Below are 23,756 nucleotides of genomic sequence, written 5' to 3'. Positions count from 1 at the left end.
AGCTCCTAGCTTCACCTGACTGATAAGGTCGGTCTGCGCATCTCTTTCTAGTAGGTCGGGGAGGGGGAGGCTGTCTGGGTCATCCGTAACTGGAGCGCATATAGCGGCTATGTCCTCCTGCCTCTCTTGATACTCCTTGAGCATATTAATATGAAAGGAACGTCGTATCCTCTCATCGGCACAGCTGGCAACTACATAAGTGGTGTCCACCACCTGGTAAGGACCCTGCCATGCTGCCTGAAGTTTGTCCTGTCTGGTAGGCTTTAAGACCAGAACCTTCTGCCCCACCCGGAACGCACGCTGGCGTGAACCTCGATCATACCAGACCTTCTGTCGCCCCTGGGCCGCCTGGAGATTGTCTTTTACCAACCTAGCCAACTGCTCCAGTCGGTCCCTGAGTTCCAGGACATATGGCACAATGGGGGTCCCTTCGTGTTCCGTTTCCCCTTCCCAGTGCTCCCTAATGAGATTCAGGGGGCCTCGCACCCTTCTCCCATAAAGCAACTCAAAAGGGGAAAACCCAGTAGATTCCTGCGGCACCTCTCTGTAAGCAAACAAGAGGTGAGGCAGGAACTTCTCCCAGTCTCTGCAGGCGTCAGTAAAGGTCCTCAACATCTGCTTAAGGGTGCCGTTAAACCGCTCACAGAGACCGTTAGTCTGGGGGTGGTACGGTGAACTATGTATCGGCTTAATACCACAGACTTTCCAAAGTTGTTGGGTTAGTTCTGCGGTGAATTGTGTTCCTTGATCAGAAATTATTTCCTTGGGGAACCCCACTCTAGTGAATATCCGTACCAGAGCTTCGGCAACAGTCTCTGCATTGACATTCGATAGAGCCATCGCCTCCGGGTAGCGGGTAGCGTAGTCCACCACGGTAAGGATGTACCTCTTACCGGATGGACTGGGCCTAGCTAGGGGACCCACCAGGTCAACGGCTATTCTACTAAACGGCTCCTCAATAATGGGCATAGACCCTAATCGAGCTTTGGGGTGATCATTACCTTTCCCCACCCGCTGACAAGTATCACAGGTTTTGCAATACTGTCGCACATCCCTAGAGACCCCTGGCCAAAAGAAGTTCTGGGTCACCCTATGGGATGTGCGGCGTACTCCCAAATGTCCAGCTAGGGGTATGTCATGCCCAATCCTGAGAAGCTCCCACCGGTACTTCTTGGGAATTATCAGTTGGCGCTTCTGGGATGGGGCTACCCCTTCACCATAAATCTCCGTTAGTCTGTACAGTCTATCTTGCTCCCAGATAAACTTCTCCCCTTTTTCTTCCTCCTGCCCAGTATCTGCCTTTGCTCTGCATTTAGATAAGGTGGGGTCTTCCCGGGTTTCCCTCCCAAACTCCTCTGGGGTATCCGAGGCTAACAGGGCTGGGTCTAGGGTTGCAGTCGGGGTTTTGTCTCTTACCTGAGTCTCTCTGGCATGTAAGTCGGCTTCTGCAGTCCTCGCTTGCATGCGAGTGGTGACAAGATGAGCTTCAGCAGGTTCCTTGGGGATGTAGGTAGAGGTTAGGGGACCCAAATCATTCCCCAATAAAACTTCAGCGGGTAAGTCCGTCATAACCCTCACGTTTATGGTGCCGGATCCTGCTCCCCAATCTAGATGAACACGGACAGTGGGTAGGCGATATACAGCTCCCCCTGCGACCCGGACAGCCACAGGTTGTCCGGTGTGTCCTTTGTCTCGTACTAGGTGGGGCTGGACTAAAGTCAGGGTAGCTCCAGTGTCTCTTAATCCACGGGCCGATTGCCCGTCCACCAGCACAATTTGCCGATGATGTTGCCGGTTATCCCGGGTGGCTGCTTGTATCGCATCAGCCTCATGCAGTACTCCCCAATATTTCTCTGTGTTATCCTCTGTTTCCAGGCAGTGGGCGGCCAGGGCCGGGACTCTAGTGGTTGCAATGTTGGGGCGGCCCCAGGTAGGTCTGGAGGGCTCCAGGGGACAATCACTCCTAACATGTCCCACTTGCCTACAACGGAAACATTGCACCCCGTTCCTGGGTTGGATGGGTTGGTGCCTAGGTGGTCCCCGGTAAGGTGTAGGGCCTGGGGGCACAGGAGCCCGGGATTCAGGGCGAGGGGGAGGAGGCCTTACTGAGGCAGGCTCTGCTTTCCTTGAGTCAGTATATTCATCGGCAAGACGAGCTGCTTCGGGTAAGTTGAGCGGTCGCCGATCCCGAATCCATACCTGTATCTCTGGCTGCAGGGTATTGAAAAAATATTCCAATAGAAACAGCTGTAACACATCCTCTCCTGATATGGCTTGACAACCTGTAATCCAGAGGGAGGCTGTTCTGTAAAGACGGCAGGCCCACTCGGTGTAGGAATCCCCGCTGTGCTTTTTGGACTTCCGGAACCATCTCCTATACGCCTCGGGGGTGACTCAGTACCGGGCAAGCAAAGCCTCCTTGACTGCTGGGTAGAGGTGAATCTCCTCATCAGGTATAGCTCTAAAGGCTACGGCAGCTCTACCTGTTAATTTCCCAGCCAGGATGGTGACCCATTCGTCTGTGGGTACTTTGTGTAAGGCACATTGTCTCTCAAAGTCGGCTAAGTAGCCATCTATTTCCCCCTCCTGGAAACTCTTAAAGGCTGTGAATGGTATCTTTTTCCGTTCTGTTGGGGCTGAAGCATTTTCCACAGCTAGGCTCGCTGGTCTCTGGATCTCCGTCATGCGCAACTGGTATTGTCGCTTCTCCCGGTTCTCAGCGATAGAAGCGTTCATCACCTGGGAAATGTTGTCTGTAGGAGGATTGGGTCCATACAACGCCAACCGCATACGCACAGTCCGCATCAACTCATCCTCCAGGTTCGGGGCTACTGCTTCAGTCACACCGTCGTTTCGGTCCATTTCCATCAGCTCGGCCAGTAGTTGCTTTTTGGTACGGTTATTTGTTGGTCGGCCACGGTTCTCCAACAAATCTTTCAAAGTTGACCTCTTCAAGCTTCTGTAGCGATTCTCCATCTGCTCATTCCGTTCTTGGAACCAGTTGTGGCATCTCCTCTAGGGGAAAAGAACCATCCCACCGCTTGCCACCAGTTGTAGCGGACGCTCCGATCGAAAGAGGGGTTTCACCGCCAGAGAGGGTCTCTTCCCCCTAGTGTGAGGGATGCTGTAGAGTAGAGCAGGAACCGCTCTTACCAGAGCTAGGGATTTAGCGCTCCAAGCAGAAGGGAGATATAGCTGGTATAGCTTTCTCCCACAAACATGAGATGACACTCTATGCTGTGAGTCTAACCAAGAACTGTTTATTACATTCCAAGACATACAGTTACACACAGCTAAGGGGAACTCCCCTTAGCCCTGAAAGGGGGGGGGGGGGGGAATGAGACAAGGACCAACCAATGAGAACTGAACATTTGTACATTTGAACCAGGCAGTCTTAGTACACACCCCCTGCGGAGAGATGTCTCCAGCTCAGACAAGTGTCTGTGTCATGAATACACACCCTTAGACACAGGAACAGGAGGGGGGGGGGGGATGGGCTGTAACATTACATTACATTAACACAATGCCATGAGTCCTGCCATCTTCCTTTGTTCTGAGGATGAATGAAGAGAAAATAAAATGCAATAAAAGGCCAATGTCCCAAACTCGTAGGAAAATGAAACAAAGGGGTTTACAATCCAGGGACAGGGTGATCCGTCACACTATCTTTTTTTAAAGAAAAAACACTTTTTTAAGAGAGAAAAAAATAAAAAGAAGAAAAAGGCTGAGACCGCAGCCCCAGCCAGGTAATAGCCAGCCTACTCCTAAGCTAGGCAGCAGCAATCTGAATTGGAAATGCAGCTAGATGGGGTATTGGACCAGAGGGACAGCCCCCTGTAGGTGTGTCTATACAAAGTTTTTGTGAATATTCTAACAAAATCTTCTGCCTAGCTTACTTCTATGGAGAAGGCCAATACCCAGACGTGCAGATTGTATGAGTGGGCGGCGACTGTCAGAGGACGTAAGAGAAAAGGCAGGCAGCGTCCAAGTCTACGATTTCTCATTGGATTCGCCAAGTTATTATCTTGGTGTAGGGTTTGAAAGGGAAGGTTCCACCTTTTCCAGTAAAGGCACACTCTACCTGAGGAGTAGGTGCCTCTTGGTCAGTTCGCCATCAAGCTTCTATTGCTCAGATTTGCAAAGCCGAGACTAGGTCATCGGTGCATACATTCACTAGATTCTATCAAATGGATGTGGAGACCCAGGAAGAGTCTGCATTTGGCCGCAGTGTTCTGCAGGCAGCTATGTAGATCTTTTGTGGTCTGATGGCGGTATTTATGGTGTCCCCCTCCCCTCACATGCATTGTTATGGGACATCCCATGTAGTAATGAATATGACTCTGTGTCCCGTGATGTATGATAAAGAAATATGGATTTTTTTCTACAGCTTACCTGTAAAATCCATTTCTTGGAGAACATCACGGGACACAGAGGTCCCTCCCCTCTTGTATGGGGTGTTTATTGCTTGCTGCAAAACGGAGGTACTTTGTGTGTAAAAGGGGTTATATAGGGGGACTTCCTGTTTTAATGGTTGCCAGTGTCTATTCACCTGAAAGTGGCCTATAACTCAGAGTAATGAACATGGCTCTGTGTCCCGTGATGTACCCCAAGAAAAGGATTTTACAGGAAAGCTGTAGAAAAAATCCATATTTTTTAAAATTTTTCTAGTTTTCTTTAAATTTTAACCTACACAAGTTGATTTGATGGACACTATTTGGACTTTTGCTTTTATATGTTCTTGTGTATGGGAAGGATTTAGGTAATAAGCAACGCTGTGTACATATTCATTTGAGTAGGCCCGGACTGGGACAAAAAATAGGCCGAGGCATTTTAGACTGAGCAGCCCATGACATATTTACCAGCCCCTTCCCTAATCTCCATCCTGATGGATCCCCCAGAGCAGCTGCTGTGAGTGGGGCAGTAAAGAGCACAGGGAGGATGGGGTGGAGAGCACAGGGGTGACCGAAGAGCACTGGAGGGGCCTGAAGAACACAGTGGGCTTTATGTGGCTGCAAATGGAGATTGATTCTTCTAAATGCAGCCGCCCACACCGCCCCTCTTATCCTGGCACATGGGGGAGCGCACGCACTCTCTCTCTGGTCTAGCGTCTCCTACAGCTCCTCTATCTACATGGTCACAGATCAGCTGACCTGTAGTTTCTGCCCCCCGGCCCGATGGTTAAACTGAACTGGCGGCCAGCTGCAGAGAGGCTGGGTGAGTGGCGCAGGCCCAAGGAGCAGCCTAGCTGCCTTGGGTCCCACAAGGACATGCCTGGTGTGCCCTATGGCCAGTCTGGGCCTGTATTTCAGTCTAAAAAAGTAGTATGAGCCTCAGCTCTGAACTCATGTTTACCCTACTGATAAATTATTCATAATGCAGGCAATACAATATAAAAAATGCAGGGTCATCTGTACCCAGTATCTACAAGAACATTGACTTATTGCAGAAAACAATGTAATGCAAGTAGATGCAATTGCCATTTACAGTAAATGTTCTAAAACCTTACCTTGAAACTTTTATGCATTCTAAGTGTTGCGGAACAAAATATAAATCTTGTAAGGAGTAAACGCAGGAATTCATCTCCAAAAAACTGTAGAAAAGCCTGATCTGTATGGGAAAGAATGCAAGGTGAAACTTAAAATTCCCCTTATTAAACTTAAAGTGATTTATCAATGTGATGTTTTCTATTATAAGATTTAAAGTGACCCTGTCATTACAAGATTGAACATAAAATAAAAGCAACCTGTAAAAGAAGTTGCTTTATACCTACCTTACTAGCAACCTATGTTTAAAACTCCACTGTATTGCAGAGTTGCAGCCACCACAGGCATTCAAAACTTCTGGGTGTGTGAACACCTGCTCTTCCTGCAAACACTGTGGTTTCTCTTTCCCTCTGGATGTCACTACAGGACATTTAAGATGGCAGGATGAACCATAGCTTGTGGTAGGAGGAGCAGATATTTATACACCTGAAAAAGTTTTAAAAAATGCAGCAGCTGAGGGTCAGCAAACAATGTGGAGTGTTAGAGCACAGGCAACCAGAATGGTAAGTACAGGTTGCCTATATTTTACTATCAACCCTGTACTAATAGATTCACGCTAAAGTCCACATTATAGACTATGCTCCGCGACAGACATATTTAGGGTATAACATGAAGCCTCATCTAAAACTCAATATCCAAAATCCAAACACCACCCCTGCCTTACCAGAATCAGTGAGTGATTGCAGGGTGAATCTTCTTCCAAGATATTGTTTTTTTTTTTTTTTTTTTTAATTCAATACAGCTTTGTGTGTGGCTCCACCTGAACAACTGGCATTAGACGGTCTAGGAAAATTCCTACATGTCTGATCATAGAGAAATGTTTTGAAAGGCTTCATTGCAAAGATAAGTAAATTGATAATTAGATGACTGTTTCCCCATTAACAAAGAGAGGCAAGAGGCGGACAAAGAAGAAGGAAGAAGGAAAGAGAACCGCCAAGCAGCCTATAGTCTAGCATGTTTTATTTTATAACAAAATAATTATTCAGTTAAAAAATCACAGACATCAGTGTAAATAGAGCATGAAACTAGCTCCAAGTGGAACCAAAGGAATATGTTGCGGAAATTTTATTAATATTTGTGGACATTTCTTTAGGATGTGTTTTTAGTTAAATTGTCATTATGTCTCGCAGTGTCAGTTTACCAGTAATCGCTATGCACAGTGAATATTGCTTTAACTGGCCTTGAGGAAAGACCTGTAATTGTGGAAACCTTCCATTAAATGAAGACTGCACGCTACATGTATCCTGATCATCCCTATCGGCGGTGCCAGTCCGGATCTATGGCAGTGCAAGGCGAACTCCACCACGCAAATGTATATCAGCCAGCAGGGGCCCCGGTATTCACTGACTGAGATATGTTTGTGATGTGCAATCGTTATCGTTTTGATAATATCTGCCCTTTTGTCAGGATTAATGGCTGGCAGCTTTCTGTTATGCTTGATCCACATGATTGAAATACTGCTGTTATTGCCCTTTGCAGATAAAGTCTCGTTCACTGGAACAGTAGCACGATCAATATCAAATATGGTTTTTATGAACTATATTATATAGGATTCACTCTAACAGGTTATTACGGGAGTGCATGCTTATGAATTGGCATTGCCAAGTCCTTTAGAATCCACGATAGTGTTTGGCAAAATAGTGCTTTGTTTTGCTTTCACTTGACAGCTGGAATCTCATGCACACGGTCGGTTTACTCTATAAACATACACTCCCCTTTCCTATTGTACTTTTAAAAGTATACATGTCTGTGATTGGTTGTGCTGCCACCACTACCCTTGTAAACCCATTTTGTTCTCTGACTAAAAAAATAAACAGGAGTACTGCCTCAAGCAGGAGTGCTACTATGGACATCGACCGTGATACAGCATGTGTCTGTCTCTGTTTGTTGCTGAGGATTTCTAGGATTTCTTTATACAAAAGAGCTGTACAATATCCAGCAAAGTTTTCAGCGCACCGAACGAATTTCTATGCTCCAAACTCCACTAATTTCCATAACAAATACTAGTAGGAACTGTTGTGGAAATGTTATTAAGACTTATTTGGACCGATGTGGACACTATCTGATAGGATATGTGTTAATTAAATTGCCATTAAGTCTCCCAGTATCGGTTTAGCGGTATTCGCTATGTACAGCAAATATGGCTTTGCCCGGCATTGAGGAAAGACCATTAGTTGTGGAAACCTTCCATTAAATGGACACCGCATACCAGTGGCGGCTGGCCGATAGGGGGTGCAGGGGCGTTGCCCCCCCAAAAAAACGAAGAAGAAAAAAGATAAAAAAAATGTCTATTTTTCGCCCACTAGGGGCGCCGGACTTAGTGCTGGGTATGGGGGGGAGTGGAGTTTTTGACCCCACGTGCGGCGGGCAGAGGCGCCGATTGGCGGCCTTCTGGGGGTCATCGGGGCGCAGAGCAATGCGCCCGACACTCCCCACTTTACTGATGTTGTGATTGGTCCTCCTATGATTGGTCCAGGATGTCCTCCAGCCTGGACCAATCACAGGAGGACATCCTCCTGTGATTGGTCCTCCTGTGATTGGTCCAGGATGTCCTCCAGCCTGGACCAATCACAGGAGGACATCCCGGGACGGGACACATGGGGGCTATGCACCACCCCGGCGTCATGTTGTGATCACCTTCCGTTCCCGCCCGGCTGAGAGAGAGGAGAGCGAGAGCACGTGAGCACTCGACTGACTGAGGCGACTCCGTGGGAAGTAAAGTTCGTTCGCAGTCCGCAGAAGAAGTCTACAGGCAGGAGTGACCGACCACCTGACCTGACAGACTCCATTGGAGTGACACTCCGACGCAGCTGTGAGAGAACGTTTGGTCCCAGACTCCGAGTCCCCACACACTAATTCAGACAGTCCGCAGACTCCGCAGGCGCAGAGCCAGCCCAGAGATGCTACTCCCGCAGGCCGCAGACAGACCCGCAGCAGCAGTGAGACTAAGCCGGTAAGTGATGCCTCAGGGGGGGGGGGGGGCGGCCGGCCTGCACACTGTCACAGTCTGGTGCTTTGAAGGGGGCACGCACACACGCTGGTCTCTTTCTGCATTGATGGGGGGGCATGTTACATGCCTGTGACATGCCTGTACCTGTGTACAATGACCTGTGCCATGACCTTTGGCATGCCTATACCATCACCTGTGCCATGCCTATACCATCACTTGTGCCATGCCTGTACCATCACCTGTGACATGCCTGTACCATCACCTGTGACATGCCTGTACCATCACCTGTGCCATGCCTTTACCATCACCTGTGCCATGCCTATACCATCACCTGTGCCATGCCTATACCATCACCTGTGCCATGCCTGTACCATCACCTGTGCCATGCCTGTACCATCACCTGTGGTATGCCTGTACCATGACCTATGACATGCCTGTACCATGACCTATGACATGCCTGTACCATCACCTGTGCCATGTCTGTACCATCACCTGTGCCATCACCTGTGACATGCCTGTACCATCACCTGTGCCATGCCTGTACCATCACCTGTGCCATGCCTGTACCATGACCTATGACATGCCTGTACCATCACCTGTGCCATGCCTATACCATCACCTGTGCCATGTCTGTACCATCACCTGTGCCATGCCTATACCATCACCTGTGCCATGCCTGTACCATCACCTGTGCCATGCCTGTACCATCACCTGTGCCATGCCTGTGCCATCACCTGTGCCATGCCTGTACCATGACCTATGACATGCCTGTACCATCACCTGTGCCATGCCTATACCATCACCTGTGCCATGTCTGTACCATCACCTGTGCCATGCCTATACCATCACCTGTGCCATGCCTATACCATCACCTGTGCCATGCCTATACCATCATCTGTGCCATGCCTGTACCATCACCTGTGCCATGCCTGTACCATCACCTGTGCCATGCCTGCGCCATCACCTGTGCCATGCCTGTACCATGACCTATAACATGCCTATACCATCACCTGTGACATGTCTGTACCATCACCTGTGCCATGACCTATGACATGCCTGTACCATCACATGTGCCATGCCTGTACCATCACCTGTGACATACCTGTACCATCACCTGTGCCATGCCTGCACCATCACCTGTGCCATGCCTGTACCATGACCTATAACATGCCTATACCATCACCTGTGACATGTCTGTACCATCACCTGTGCCATGACCTATGACATGCCTGTAACATCACACGTGCCATGCCTGTACCATCACCTGTGACATGCCTGTACCATGACCTGTGACATGCCTGTACTATGACCTGTGACATGCCTATACCATCATCTGTGCCATGCCTGTACCATCACCTGTGCCATGCCTATACCATCACATGTGCCATGCCTGTACCATCACCTGTGACATGCCTGTACCATCACCTGTGACATGCCTACCATCACCTGTGACATACCTGTACCATCACCTGTGCCATGCCTGTACCATGACCTGTGACATGCCTGTACTATGACCTGTGACATGCCTATACCATCATCTGTGCCATGCCTGTACCATGACCTGTGACATGCCCTTACCATGACCTGTGCCATGCCTGTACCATGATCTGTGACATGCCTGTACCATGATCTGTGACATGCCTGTACCATCACCTGTGCCATGCCTGTACCATCACCTGTGCCACGCCTGTACCATCACCTGTGCCACGCCTATACCATCATCTGTGCCATGCCTATACCATCATCTGTGCCATGCCTATACCATCATCTGTGCCATGCCTATACCATCATCTGTGCCATGCCTGTGCCATGCCTGTACCATCACCTGTGTTATGCCTATACCATCTGTGCCATGCCTGTACCATCACCTGTGCCATGCCTGTACCATGACCTCAAAGTCACGCAATTTTTTACCGCGTTTTTTGCCGCGAAGCAATACCTATTACATTTTTCTTTTTGTGCCCCCCCCCCAAAAAAAAATTTTGAGCACCAGCCGCCACTGGCGCATACCAGTCGCCTGATTATCCCAGCCGGCAGGCGCTCTGAGCGGCTACCCCTGGAACGAACGGAAGTGGAAGTGCAATCCAAGGTTCGCTGTGCAAATGTATATCAGTCAGCCGGGGCCCCATTATTCGCTGGCATTGATTTGTTTGTAATGTGGAATTATTATCGTTTTGATAAGTATCTGCCCTGGCTTGTATATTTCTGTTTTGCTCGATTCGCATGATTGAAACACTGCTGCTATTTCCTTTGCCGATATAGTCTCATTTACTGGAACAGTAGCATAATCACTATCAAATATGTTTTTTATGAACTATATTATATAGGATTCACTCCAACAGGTTATGACGGGACTGCACGCACATGTATTAGTGGGGCAGTGCTCATGAGATACACGCTAGTTCAATTGAATAGTCCTTGGCGGCCATTTTACTACACATGGGTCTCATTGTAAGCTTGGTTCCTCGTGTACCCAACATAGGGAACTCATGCACGCTGCTCAGCTTGTTCATGAACATACACTCCCCTATCCAATGAACTTTTAAATGCATACATGTGTATGATTGGTTATGTTGTATAGCCATCACCTCCCACTGTAAACCCGTTTTCTGGTCATAAATAAATAATAGCCCTGTGTTGGAGCAGGACTTTTTTTTCTATTGGGAACGACCGTGACACAGATTGTGCCTGTTTTACTCTTTGCCGTTGGGAGCACCAGAATTTCTTTATACAAAAGAGCAGTATATTGTACTTTCAGTACAAGGGATTAATGGTGTCTGGCGTGTATTAATTTCCTCAATTGCGTTTTTAAGAGCAGTGAAGTTCTCCACGTACCACAGTTTTATTAGTAGTGAATTTCTATGCGCAGAGCCCCATTGATTTCCAACACAGTTAATGGCAAGCCAGGCAGTTCTAACCAAAGGTTTCAGACTTCACAGCGGGAAAAGAGAAGGGAGTGAGTCGGATCTGGTGCAATAAAAGGCCGTTTGTGGTAAGACACACTTCATTTCAATTTTAGAAATTTCTGTTGCTTTGGACCGAAGCCTACTTTCTTTGTCCGCTGTGGAAGTTAAAAACCCAGCTTAGCAGAAGGACCTTCTTTTTGTAGCTTTCTCTCTTTTGTATAATGACGGGGTATTATGTATTAATATTTGTTGCTGGGGATAGATCTATTATTTGGGGGAAAAACCTATACTGCAGTCCTCTATAGCACAGGTGTCAAACATAAGGCCCGCGGGCCAAATCCGGCCCGCCAGGCCTTGTCACGTGGCCGCCACATAGTTTTTTCATTGCTGTCTGTTCTTTCTGCTATCACACCAGGTCTCCCAAGGAACAAGAGTAAAAATTTCCAGCTCTATCCCCTTCAGCCCTGCTATCCCCTTTAGCAGCGTGTGTGTGGCCGGTCCGGCATAGCTGTCAATGGAGGAGGTTCCTGACAGCTCTGGTGGCTGTGTTTCTTTTCCATCCAGTGTGCTGCATCATGAGGCCGGGCTTTTGGGGACTTGCTTTATCCAATAGTCGCAATGAAGACAAGAGAGGGATTATTGTAAAAGCCTTGTACTCTTACACATAAGTGTGGTAGCTGTTGAGCTGATGATTTTGATAGTGAAATAACAAATATAGGGCAAAACTGAACACTGGTACTGGAGCTGAACACACAGATCCGCCTACATAGGGAGGTACCAACTATAGCCCAATATGCAGGTAGGGAGCCATCTATACGGGGAGGTACCAGAGCTGGGCTAGGTAGGAAGTTGGGATAGAGTACAGATGTGAGAAAGCTTTGGGGGGGAGGTAATGTGTGCAGAGGTGGGGGGGATAGGAGGAGAGTGGTGGGAGAGATGCTGCCCAATGTGCATAGCATACTCCTGAACCCTACACTCTAGATAGTGCACACCTGAACTCTCTACACAGAGCACCCCTGAACTCTGCACTCTGTACATAGCGCACCCCTGAACTTTGCACTCTGTATGTACCACACCCCTGAACTCTGCGCTCTGTATGTAGCGCACTCCTAAACTTTGCACTCTGTACATAGGGCACCCCTTAACTCTGCACGTAGCACACCCTGGAACCCTGCACTGTGTACATAGGGCACCCCTAAACTCTCCATTCTGTACATAGCGGGCTCCCCTGAACTCTGCACATCACAGCTTTCGGGAGTCTCTCCCGGACCCTGACACAATTACCAGTGTCCATTCTATTTAACCAGGTTAATATCGTGAGAAAACACCAAAAGACGGGGTTGGAGCTGAGATATTCCGAGCAACACCAGGTTCAGCTGACAACGTTGAGTTCTTTGAAGCTTGAAGCTTGAGGGACGTGATAACTGGATCCACGCCAGCCACTGCAAAAAGCTTCTCAGCTACGTCCCAAGAATGATAATGAGGAGTACCCCTTTCCTGGTTAGGTAAGATTGCAGTCGTCAAGATGTCTATTCTCCCCAAAATCCTCTACCTATTCCAAGTACTACCAGCCATGGTTCCCTCCCACTACATACGGATCCTGCAACTCCGTGTATCCTCTTACATCTGGAGCAAGTTGAAACCCTGTGTACCTAAATCTACCCTATTCACCCCTAGAATCAGAGGAGGCCTTGGTGTATCACATTTTTTAAAATACTACTATGTCGCACAGCTGGCCCAACTCCTGAAGTACCATGCCACCACTGAAAACCTCCTTTGGGTCGCCATCGAATCTGTAGACTGCGACTCCCTTTCTACAGCTAATCTTCTCTGGCTAACCCCTACTCAACGCCGATCTATTACCAACCCAATTACACGACACAGCCTTACCATTTGGAAAAGGCTTTAAACTCGATTTAAACTCCAATCTCCCCATAACCCTCTACTCTCTTTTCTCCACAATCCTTCCTTACCCCCAGCCTGGTCCTCCCCATCATTGTTTCTCGCCTAGTCAAGGGCCTACTCTGATCACAGCAATTCTTCTCTTCTACTACCTTAAAACTCTTCCCGACACTCTGCGAAACACATAAACTCCCCACTTCTGACCTCTTTCGTTACCTACAAATAAAGCAATTTCTCGCATCGTACACCCCCACTGACCCATCAGATCAAAATACTTTTTGAACAAACTTGCAAATCTGATCCACATAGACGTGGACTAATGTCTGACTTATACGCCCTACTTCTCATGTCCGACACGACAAAACCCAGCATATGTTAGCAAGTGGGAAAGAGACTTTACCTTTACCTTTGACCATGCAGATTGGGCACTTATATGGCAGACAACCAAATCTTCACCAAATATCACTGCTCTAGAAACTAGCTACAAAATACTCACCAGATGGTACCTGGTTCCTGCCAGAATACATAAGTTCCTTCCGCAATACCCATCTCACTGCTTTCACGGATTCAGCGATGCGGGTACACATCTCCACATCTTGTGGAACTGTCCCGTAGCGCAAACCTTTTGGTCAGAAATGTTTAAAATCCTATCAAAACTATTTGACACCTCAATATTGCCAGACCCATCAGTAGCTCTCCTGAACCATAAACCCGTGTCTTTGACACATTGCCAATTTAAACTTCTCCTCCAAGTCACTACAGTAGCTAAGCAGACCATAGCTAAAGCTTGGAAATCCAATTCCTTATGTGTAATTACGACAAAACACAGAATTACCCAAGCGATGATACACGCCAAACTAGAGGCTGTCCTCAAAGACAAAATCCCGAAATTTGAGAAGCTTTGGAACCCTTGGGTAAACCGCTCTCTATCTACCTTCCGGTCTTGATCTAACCTTTCTACGCCCTTGATTTTTGCTTACCCCTCCCTTCAGTCTAGCACCACACTCCTCCCTCCCCTAGGGGGATCCCTTCATACTTCCCTCTTCCCCTCCCTCACCTGTCTGCCCCTCGTTCTCCCCACACTGTTATCTTCTTCTCCCACTTTTTTTTTTTTTTTTTACGACTCCCCCAACTTACTCTCATACATTTCTATCATTCTGTGGGCTCCTCCTTGCTCTCTACATCCCACAGTCCCCCAGAGGTCTTGGGCTCTTTGGCATAGTCCCCCGTTGGGGTGCCAAACAGCAACTTTATCTGGACATAACTGTGAGTCTTGCTTTATGCTTATACTTCCCTTGCACACCCCCCTACATTAATATCAATATCTACCCCCCCAATCTAACATGTTCTTCTCAATGCCTTAACCCTCATTACGTTATATTGTATTCATTCTTTTCACTGTACTTACCGATTGTGTATACTTGATACACTCTAACTTGTACCGTTGTTCTAAAACCTTTGTTACTTTCAATAAAATATTTGAACGAGAATGAGGAGTATCATTTTTTTTTTTCTTACCTAGCTTAGTGTATTTTAGCAAGGGTAATGATGAACAGCATCCCAACCTATTGTTTAAAATGCACGCTCAGCTGGCTAAGACGGTAAACAGGACTTACTGCTGGGTGTGCTCTAAATCCCCTCCTTACAATGGCAGCAGTGCATGCTATATATGGGGTTCGTATTGGCATGAAGAAATATGAGAAACTTGCAAAGACAACCAGGAGACATTTGTCTATAGAATTAAATTACACATTCCTAGAGGATAACATCAGTTATAGTTCTAATGTTAGTCCTGACTCTTGTTCTTGTTCCTTGCTGGCCAATCCAATTTGGGTATCGGGACAATTAGATAGTTCACAGATGTGCTTTAAACCACTTGCCGACCGCCGTCAGTATATTTACTGCGGCGGTCAGCCCCTCCTGGGCAAAGTGATGTAGGGGTACGTCGCTTGCCCACGAGCCTCTAGGGGGCGAGCGCGCGCCGCCGGAGGCACGCTCCCGCTCGTCCACTAACATCCCTGCGCGAGTGACCGGCGGCTCCAATGTCCGCCGGCCACTCGCGATCTCCCGTTAGAGAGGGAGAAAGGAAGACGGCTAATGTAAACACAGCCGTCTGTCATTCTCCCTGGTGTAACTGCAGAGACTGTACGATCCTGCTATGTAGGATCGTATGTCTCTGTGGTTACATCACAAGCCACGCCCCCCCACAGTTAGAATCACGCCCCTAGGGATACATTTAACCCACTGTAAATATATAGAGGGGCTTTTAAACTAGGTGATGGGGGGGAGGGTACAGATGTAGAATTAGCCAGTGGAAAGCAAGTTTCAGAGGGCAGAAATGGGGGCATTAGCGGTAGGGTGTTCGGAGCTCCTATACCCAGGGTGGGTATGGGGAAAAAATCAAGAGAGCAGCCTAAAAACATCAAATGAGGATATATGTAACCGGTCAAAATTAAGAGGTTTGTTTACCAATGCCAGAAGCCTGGCCAACAAGATGGGAGAGCTGGAGCTACTGATGTTTGAGGAGGACTTAGATTTTGTGGGGATAACAGAGACTTGGTTTGACAGCTCTCATGACTGGATGGCGACCATTCAGGGGTATTCCCTTTATCACAGAGATAGAGAAGGTAAAAAAGGGGGAGGGGTATGTCTGTATATTAAGAACAGTGTGCAGGTAAATATGAGGGATGATATTAATAATGGAGCTAAGGACGAGGCAGAATCCCTATGGGTAGAGCTTCAAAGGGAAGGCACGGTGGGGAAGGTAATATTGGGCGTATGCTATAGGCCACCCAACCAGAGGGAGGAGGGGGAGGTGGACCTCATTTTACAGATAGGATTGGCAGCAAGGATGGGAAATGTCATTATAATGGGGGACTTTAATTATCCTGATATAGACTGGGCAGAAGGAACCACACACTCAGCCAAGACTAGGCAGTTCCTAAATGTTTTGCAGGACAATTTCATGGGTCAGATGGTGAATGCACCGACAAGAAACAATGCGGTACTTGACCTACTGATTACCAACAATACAGACCTGCTCTTGGATATAGAAATACGGGGCAACTTAGGAAACAGTGACCATAGGTCAATAAGTTTCAGTATTAATTACAGTAATAGGAAGCAGAGGGGTAATATAAGGACGCTGAATTTCAAAAGAGCCAATTTCCCAAAACTGCGCTCGCTGCTAGAAAATATCAATTGGGATAGAACCCTGGGAACAAAAAACACGGAGGAAAAATGGGAGTGCTTCAAGAGCATACTTAACAAGGGGATTGACCAGTGCATTCCAAAGGGAAATAAATTTAAAAGAGCAAAACTAAACCCTGGGTGGCTAAACTCCAACATAAAAATGCATATTAGTGCTAAAGAAAAGGCCTTCAAAAAATACAAGACTGAGGGGTCACTGGCAGCATTTAAGCATTACAAAGAGTGTAATAAGAAATGTAAAAACGAAATCAGGGCGGCTACAATAGAACACGAGAGACATATAGCGGAGGAGAGTAAAAAGAACCCCAAGAAGTTCTTTAAGTATATAAACAGTAAGAAAGCGAGGCCAGAACACATTGGCCCCATAAAAGATGACAAAGGAAATATGGCCACTGAGGACAGAGAAAAGGCGGAAGTGTTAAATAATTTCTTCTCTTCAGTCTTCACCAAAGAATCGGGGGGCTACACGAACCTAGCTTGTAAGGCCGAACTAAACAACACACATCAGGAAATACCGCCATGGCTAACAGAAGATAGACTTAAAACTAACCAAGAGAAACTTAACATAAATAAATCACCGGGACCGAATGGCTTGCACCCGAGGGTTTTTAAAGAGCTCAGCCAGGTGATTGCCAGACCATTATTCTTGATCTTTAAGGATAGTTTACAGACGGGTATGGTGCCAGCTGATTGGAAAAAAGCCAACGTGGTACCAATATTTAAAAAGGGGCCGAGATGTATCTTGGGTAACTATAGGCCGGTCAGCCTAACATCTGTAGTCTGCAAGATTTTGGAGGGGATGTTAAGGGACCACATACAAGACTTTAGTAATGAAAACTGTATTATTAGTAGTAATCAGCATGGATTCATGAAAAATCGTTCTTGCCAAACCAATCTATTAACCTTCTATGATGAAGTGAGCTGCCACCTAAATAAAGGAAAGCCTGTGGGGATGTGGTGTATCTGGACTTTGTAAAGGCCTTTGACACCGTTCCCCACAAATGCTTACTGTACAAACTAAGGAAGGTAGGTATGGACCATAAGGTGAGTACCTGGATAGAGAACTGGCTCCAGGGGAGAGTCCAGAGGGTGATGATTAATGGGGAGTACTCGGATTGGGCGGGTGTGGAAAGTGGGGTCCCCCAGGGTTCTGTCCTGGGACCAATACTGTTTAATTTATTCATAAATGATCTAGAGGAGGGGATATCTAGTACAATCTCAGTATTTGCGGATGATACTAAACTAAGCATGCCAATATCTTCTATGCAGGATGTGGAAACCTTACAAGCGGACCTGAACAAAATAACGGGGTGGGCAACTACATGGCAGATGAGGTTTAATGTTGAAAAATGTAAAGTAATGCACTTGGGGGCCAGAAACCAGAAAGCAAGCTACTCACTAGGGGGGGAACCTCTGGGTGAGTCTAGGATGGAAAAAGACTTGGGGGTACTGGTAGACAACAGGCTTGGCAGTGGCATGCAATGCCAAGCCGCTGCAAGCAAAGCCAACAGAATACTGGGATGTTTAAAAAAGGGGATTCACTCCAGAAATAAAGAGATTATTCTCCCGCTCTACAAGACTCTGGTCCGGCCACATCTGGAGTATGCTGTCCAGTTCTGGGCACCGGTCCTCAGGAAGGATGTGCTGGAATTGGAAAGAGTCCAGAGAAGGGCAACAAAAATAATTAGGGGAATGGAGGACATCAGCTATGAGGAAAGACTACAAGCACTGAACCTATTCTCTCTGGAGACGCTTGAGAGGGGATATGATATCAATGTACAAATACTGTACTGGCGACCCTAGCATAAGGAACAAACTATTCAGAGAAAGGAGATACAATAAGACACGTGGCCACTCAGTAAAACTAGAGGAAAGGCGGTTTAACCTTAAAATGCGTAAGGGGTTCTTCACTGTAAGAGCGGTAAGGATGTGGAATTCTCTTCCACAAGCAGTCGTATCAGCAGGGAGCATTGATAGTTTCAAAAAACTATTAGATGGGCACCTTAGAGACCACAACATACAGGGGTATACAATGTACGGTTAAAAGCAAACACACACACACATCATAGGTTGAACTGGATGGACTGATGTCTTTTTTCAACCTCACTATGTAACTATATATAAAATATTATTTTTTCAAAATTGTTGCTTTTTTTTGTTTATAGCGCAAAAAGTTAAAATCGCACAGGTGATCAAATACCACCAAAAGAAAGCTCTGTTTGTGGGAAATAAAGGACGTCAATTTCATTTGGGTACAGCGTCGCACAACCGCGCAATTGTCTGTTAAAGTCACGCAGTGCCGAATCGCAAAATAGGCCCTGGTCTTTGAGCAGCCAAATCCTCCGGGGCTTAAGTGGTTAACCTTGGTTTGGAATCGGAAATAGATTTATAGGGTCTACAATCTGTGGGACAGGTATAACAGTCAATCTCACCAATGAAAATCCAGGTCTTTTTAATGACATCAACCGACCGGATTATATCTGCTGGAAGGACAGTTGTGACTTATAGACTAAGGGAGCAATCCCTAAGTCTATTATGCTACTGCTTAGTGACCATCAGGAAAATTCTTCATGTGTGGTGTTGACGGGTCCCTATTACCTTTTATGTGGTTCTGCAGCTTATAAGGTAATGCCCCTAATGCAAAAGGTTTGTGTGCTTTAGTGAAGCTCATACATGCACCATACATTGCCGCTGATCGTGAGGATCTGCTATTACAAAGGATGAAAGTCAGGACTCGCAGAGAACGTTTTTCTTGTCACGATCAAGCATGGGCATGGTTCCCAGCTTGGACTGGGTGGGGGATCGAGCTGATGAAATGATTGAATAATTTCTCATCCATTGTGGATGAGATGTTCAATGAAACCATTGAAGCTGTAAGGGAAATTACTCAAGAACAGAGACAAATGAAGACTTTAGTACTACAGAAGCAAATGGTACCGTATTATCATTTAGCTTCCAAGGGATGGTTTTGTGAATTCATAGGAGAGGACTGTTGTACCTGGATAGCGGACACCAGTGAAAAGGTCAAAGACCATATGGATAAGGTAACTTCACTGCAAGGCAGAACCAGAGCTATAGCTAGCGAGGTTTGGAATCCTTTTAAGGCTATGGGGGATTTTCGGGGACTTTTTGTTTTCCATTGGATCCTGACTAAAGGAAATAGGAGCATAAGTACTTATTTTGTTCTTGTTTCTATTTCTCCTATATGCTGTGGTGAAATCATCCTGTTGTCTGGTCGACGCGGAGAGGGGACATGATAGCGATTTACAAATACCTCAATGGTGATCAGAGCATAGAAAAAGAAACAATTCAGTCGCAAGGAATGCATGAGGACACGAGGTCATACAATGCGTTTAGAGGAGAAGAGATTTAACCACAGGCTACACAGGGGGTTCTTTACTGTAAGGGCTACTAGGCTGTGGAATTCCCTGCCACAAATGGTAGTAACTGCAGGGAGTATGGCTATTTTTAAAAGACTCTTGGACGTACATCTCAAGGATCGAAACATTTAGGGGTATAAGAAATGAATACTTACACACACACCTACACAGGCTGAACTGGATGGACTACTGTCTTTATTCAACCTCACCTACTATTTAACTATGTAACTATGAGTCACCCAAGCCCGAGCAGACGACCCCACCCTTATCGCTGAGACGAGGTGCCCTGAAACCCTACCCCTGCATCAGATGCCAAGGATTCCAGCCTGACCGATCCTCTGACCAGTCCTCCCTCTGAATCAACTCCCGAAAACGAGGTCTACGGATTGAGATTCGCCTTGAAAATTCGTCATGCGGAATTCGATATGTAAACTCGTTTTGGTTTTTAAATTTGCTTCCAAGATTCGCCTTTGCTGGAGTCTAAGTTTTGTGACTGATTATGTTTTTCCTATTCTAACATCATGAACTGAAGTAAGAAGGCAGAGGTGTAACTAGAACCTTCAGGGCCCCAGTGCAAGAAACCATGAAGGGCCCCCCAGACCCCTGGCCGTGGCCCTTCCCTTCAAGCCTGGGGCTCTTTCCATTGATCCTGGGTCCCTTTACTCTTGTTGCAGGACCCTTTCACAAGTTCTGCAGTGGGCCCCCTTCCTGCCATCTTGGGGCCTCCCCACAGTGGTGGAATAACAGGGCCCGGTCGCAAGTGTGACCCTTGCGATCCTGGAAGTTCACCCACTGGTGTCAGTAGTTTTTATTTTTTGGTATTTTAATTGTATTATTTTTTATAATTTTATTTTATTTTTTCACAATGTCACTGACTATGACTCTGTCCATTCAGAAAAGGAAGGAGCTGGTAAATTACATATTTACCGACCCCTTCCTGGTTCTCGGTTGTGACACATCCCCTGCAGCAGCCGGCAGGAGAGGGAAAGGAGCACAGTGGGGGGGGGGGCAGGGGAGCACACAGGGGCCCAGAAACAGCAGAACACAAGTGAACTGGATAGGAGGAGTGGAGGGGGCAGCATACAGAGGAACCAATCTCCTCCATTTTCCTACTGCAGCTACAGGAGGAAAAAGGAGAACAGTGATTTCTCTACATGCTGCCCCAACCGCCCCTTCTATCCATGTGTACAGGGGAGTGGCACAGGCCCCCTGGAGCATGGGGCCCGGTTGCAGTTGCAACCCCTGTAGTTACGCCCCTGTAAGAAGGCCAAGATTCGTCGAGGAACACCCTGGGAGCATATGACAAAGAGGAGGGACTGTTGTGGAAATTTTATTAAGACTTACAGTATGTGGACTGATTAGAGGAACTGAATTTATTCTCTCTTGAGAATAGGACATTTAGGGGGGGATATAATCAACATGTATAAATAAATAAGGGGTCCATATAGTAAACTCGGCGTCGAGTTATTCAATTTAAGGTCATCACAGAGGACAAGGGGGCACTCTTTACGTCCAGAGGAAAAGAGATTTCCTCTCCAAAAAACTGAAAGGTTTCTTCACAGAAAGAGCTGTAAAAATGTGGAAAGGACTCCCTCCAGAGTTGGTTCTGGCCAGCTCTTGTATCATGTCCATAGTCTCTGACCACCTCTTGTATCATGTCCAGAGTATCTGACCATCTCTTGCATCATGTCCAGAGTCTCTGACCATCTCTTGCATCATGTCTGCAGTCTCTGACCATCTCTTGCATCACGTCTGCAGTCTCTGACTATACCTTGCATCATGTCTGCAGTCTCTGACCATCTCTTGTATCATGTCCGAAGTCTCTGACCATCTCTTGTATCATGTCCGCAGTCTCTGACCATCTCTTGTATCACGTCCGCAGTCTCTGACCATCTCCTGTATGATGTCTGCAGTCTGCAGCCTTTCAACCTAATTTACTGAAACTGTAAAAAGGCACCCTAAACCCTGTGACAATTAGAATTCACCTTTTGCTAGTGTGATGTCAGATAAGGAACGCCTAACATTTTGCTTTGTGCACGGTTTCTTGAACAAGCTCCTGATGTTCAACTTTCCCAGGAAGTCATAGAGCAGTGTTTCTCAACTCCAGTCCTCAGGGCACACTAACAGGCCAGGTTTGCAAGAAAACTGAAATAAATAACAGGTGATATCATTTGCTGCTCAGTGATTGCAGTATTCTAGTCTGCATCTCCCCAAGGTAATACTTAAAATCTGGCCTGTTAGTGTGCCCTGAGGACCGGAGTTGAGAAACACTGTCATAGAGGAACTGACATTTTCTGGTTACAGCTAATTTTGAAAGATTTGGTGTTGGTGCTTCATCTAGGCTACTGGGAAATTAATTTCTCTTGTGTGTTGTGGATGTTCTGGGACCTAATTCGAAAATGGCTGAAGCAGTTCCATAGGAGCCTCCAGAAAGGCTTCTACATGGGGCACCCTGATTGCCATAATTGGTGCTCTCAATTGCTTTTATGGGAAGAGTTACAAGTAAAAGTGGAGATTAGAAAGTTGAGAGATTACCATGCGTGTGGTCACATTTTATAACATTTTATGATGGGGCATTGGGTGAAGCTTGGGCGGGACTTACTTTAAAATGGGGGCGGGGTTATCAAATTTAGGTTTGGGCTGAAGCCCCTGGTCTTTTTCTCACCTAGCAACGCCCCTGCCTGAACGTCACCGGAATACCTTATGCTGGCAGCAACTAGAAGATAAACCTTCTTGCAGACAATTCCTTACTGACTTTGACTAACCTTCTTACCTCCCTTCCTAACCTGCAGAAGGCCTTATCACATTTATAGGATATTTCAGGACTCTGTATAAATTTATATAAGACAATAGCTCTCAATGTTACCTTAGATCCTGACCTGGTTGCGAGATTACAATCTTTTTTTTTTAAATCAAGATAAAAAGTTTATTGAGAAATCGCACATAGAAACAAAGATTGCAATAAGCAGATTGGATCAAAAGCACATCTACAAAAAAAGGCACAGAATCGTAGACAGATCTCAGCAACATAGCCAGTATACAGCATGAATCAAAGAACAGCCTGAACCAAAAACATAACGCAAGGCAACAGTCCCATATCCCAGATCAAAATAATTCCCCCCAATCTAACCTCCAGTGGTCTACCCCACCCCCAGCAATTAAAGTAACAGGCGATCTAGGATCAGATCCGTGGGAGCCATCCCCGGAGAGCTCAACCAGACTCCCCAGACATGGCCGGGGCACCCCTATGCAAGTAAATGTATTTCTCCATGCGAAGAGTGGTGCCCAGTTGCTCCAGCCAGAGTCTATATGTAGGAGGTTCCTTATCAATCCAGCGTCTCAGAATAAGTAGTCGGGCTTGAAACAGAGCTTGCGCCGCTGCCTCCCGTAAGTAGCAGTCATCTATAATGTGATCCAGTATACCCAAGAGGCAGTGCTTGGGATCCAAAGGAATCGCCAAGCCCAGAACCCTGTTCATAGTGGAGGTCACTGAGGTCCAATACCGATGCAATTTCGGGCATCTCCATAATAAGTGTATAAGGTCCCCCACATCCCTCTCACATCTATTGCACACATTGTCCGGGCGGAGACCCATAGCATGTAATTTTGCCGGGGTATGATGTACTCGTAGTAAGATATATAATTGGGATACCTGATGAGAAACATTGAGTGAACATATTCTGACTGACTCCAAGGCCTCCTCCCATTGCTCAGTGGGTACCTCCCCCACATCTCCGCTCCATTGGTCACACGCCTTGCACGGATATCTGTCTAAGTATGAACCCAGTAGGGCTGCATAACAAGCTGATATAAAGCCCTTAGTAGAGGTATATTGCTCCATAAGGAAAAGTACCGGTGTGGAGGA

The 23,756-nt window shown here is 46.7% G+C and overlaps 1 protein-coding gene across 2 annotated transcripts in view; it reads right to left on the bottom strand.

Annotated features, from left to right (window-relative positions):
- SCAI (suppressor of cancer cell invasion) overlaps positions 1-23,756 on the bottom strand; it is a 630,428-nt gene that overhangs the window by 36,471 nt on the left and 570,201 nt on the right. Inside the window, exon 17 of one of the 2 annotated variants that reach the window (XM_082262618.1) lies at positions 5,507-5,607. The exons of the other annotated variant lie outside the window; for it this stretch is intronic. Within the exon in view, the coding sequence (XP_082118744.1) occupies positions 5,507-5,607 (101 nt within the window). The remainder of the gene's footprint in view (positions 1-5,506; positions 5,608-23,756) is intronic. 2 annotated transcript variants of the gene reach the window in all.

The sequence above is a fragment of the Pelophylax lessonae genome (genome assembly GCF_965119305.1).
Source record: "Pelophylax lessonae genome assembly, chromosome: 7".
NCBI classification, from domain to species: Eukaryota; Metazoa; Chordata; class Amphibia; order Anura; family Ranidae; genus Pelophylax; species Pelophylax lessonae.
This window is presented reverse-complemented; position numbering and strand designations above follow the sequence as displayed.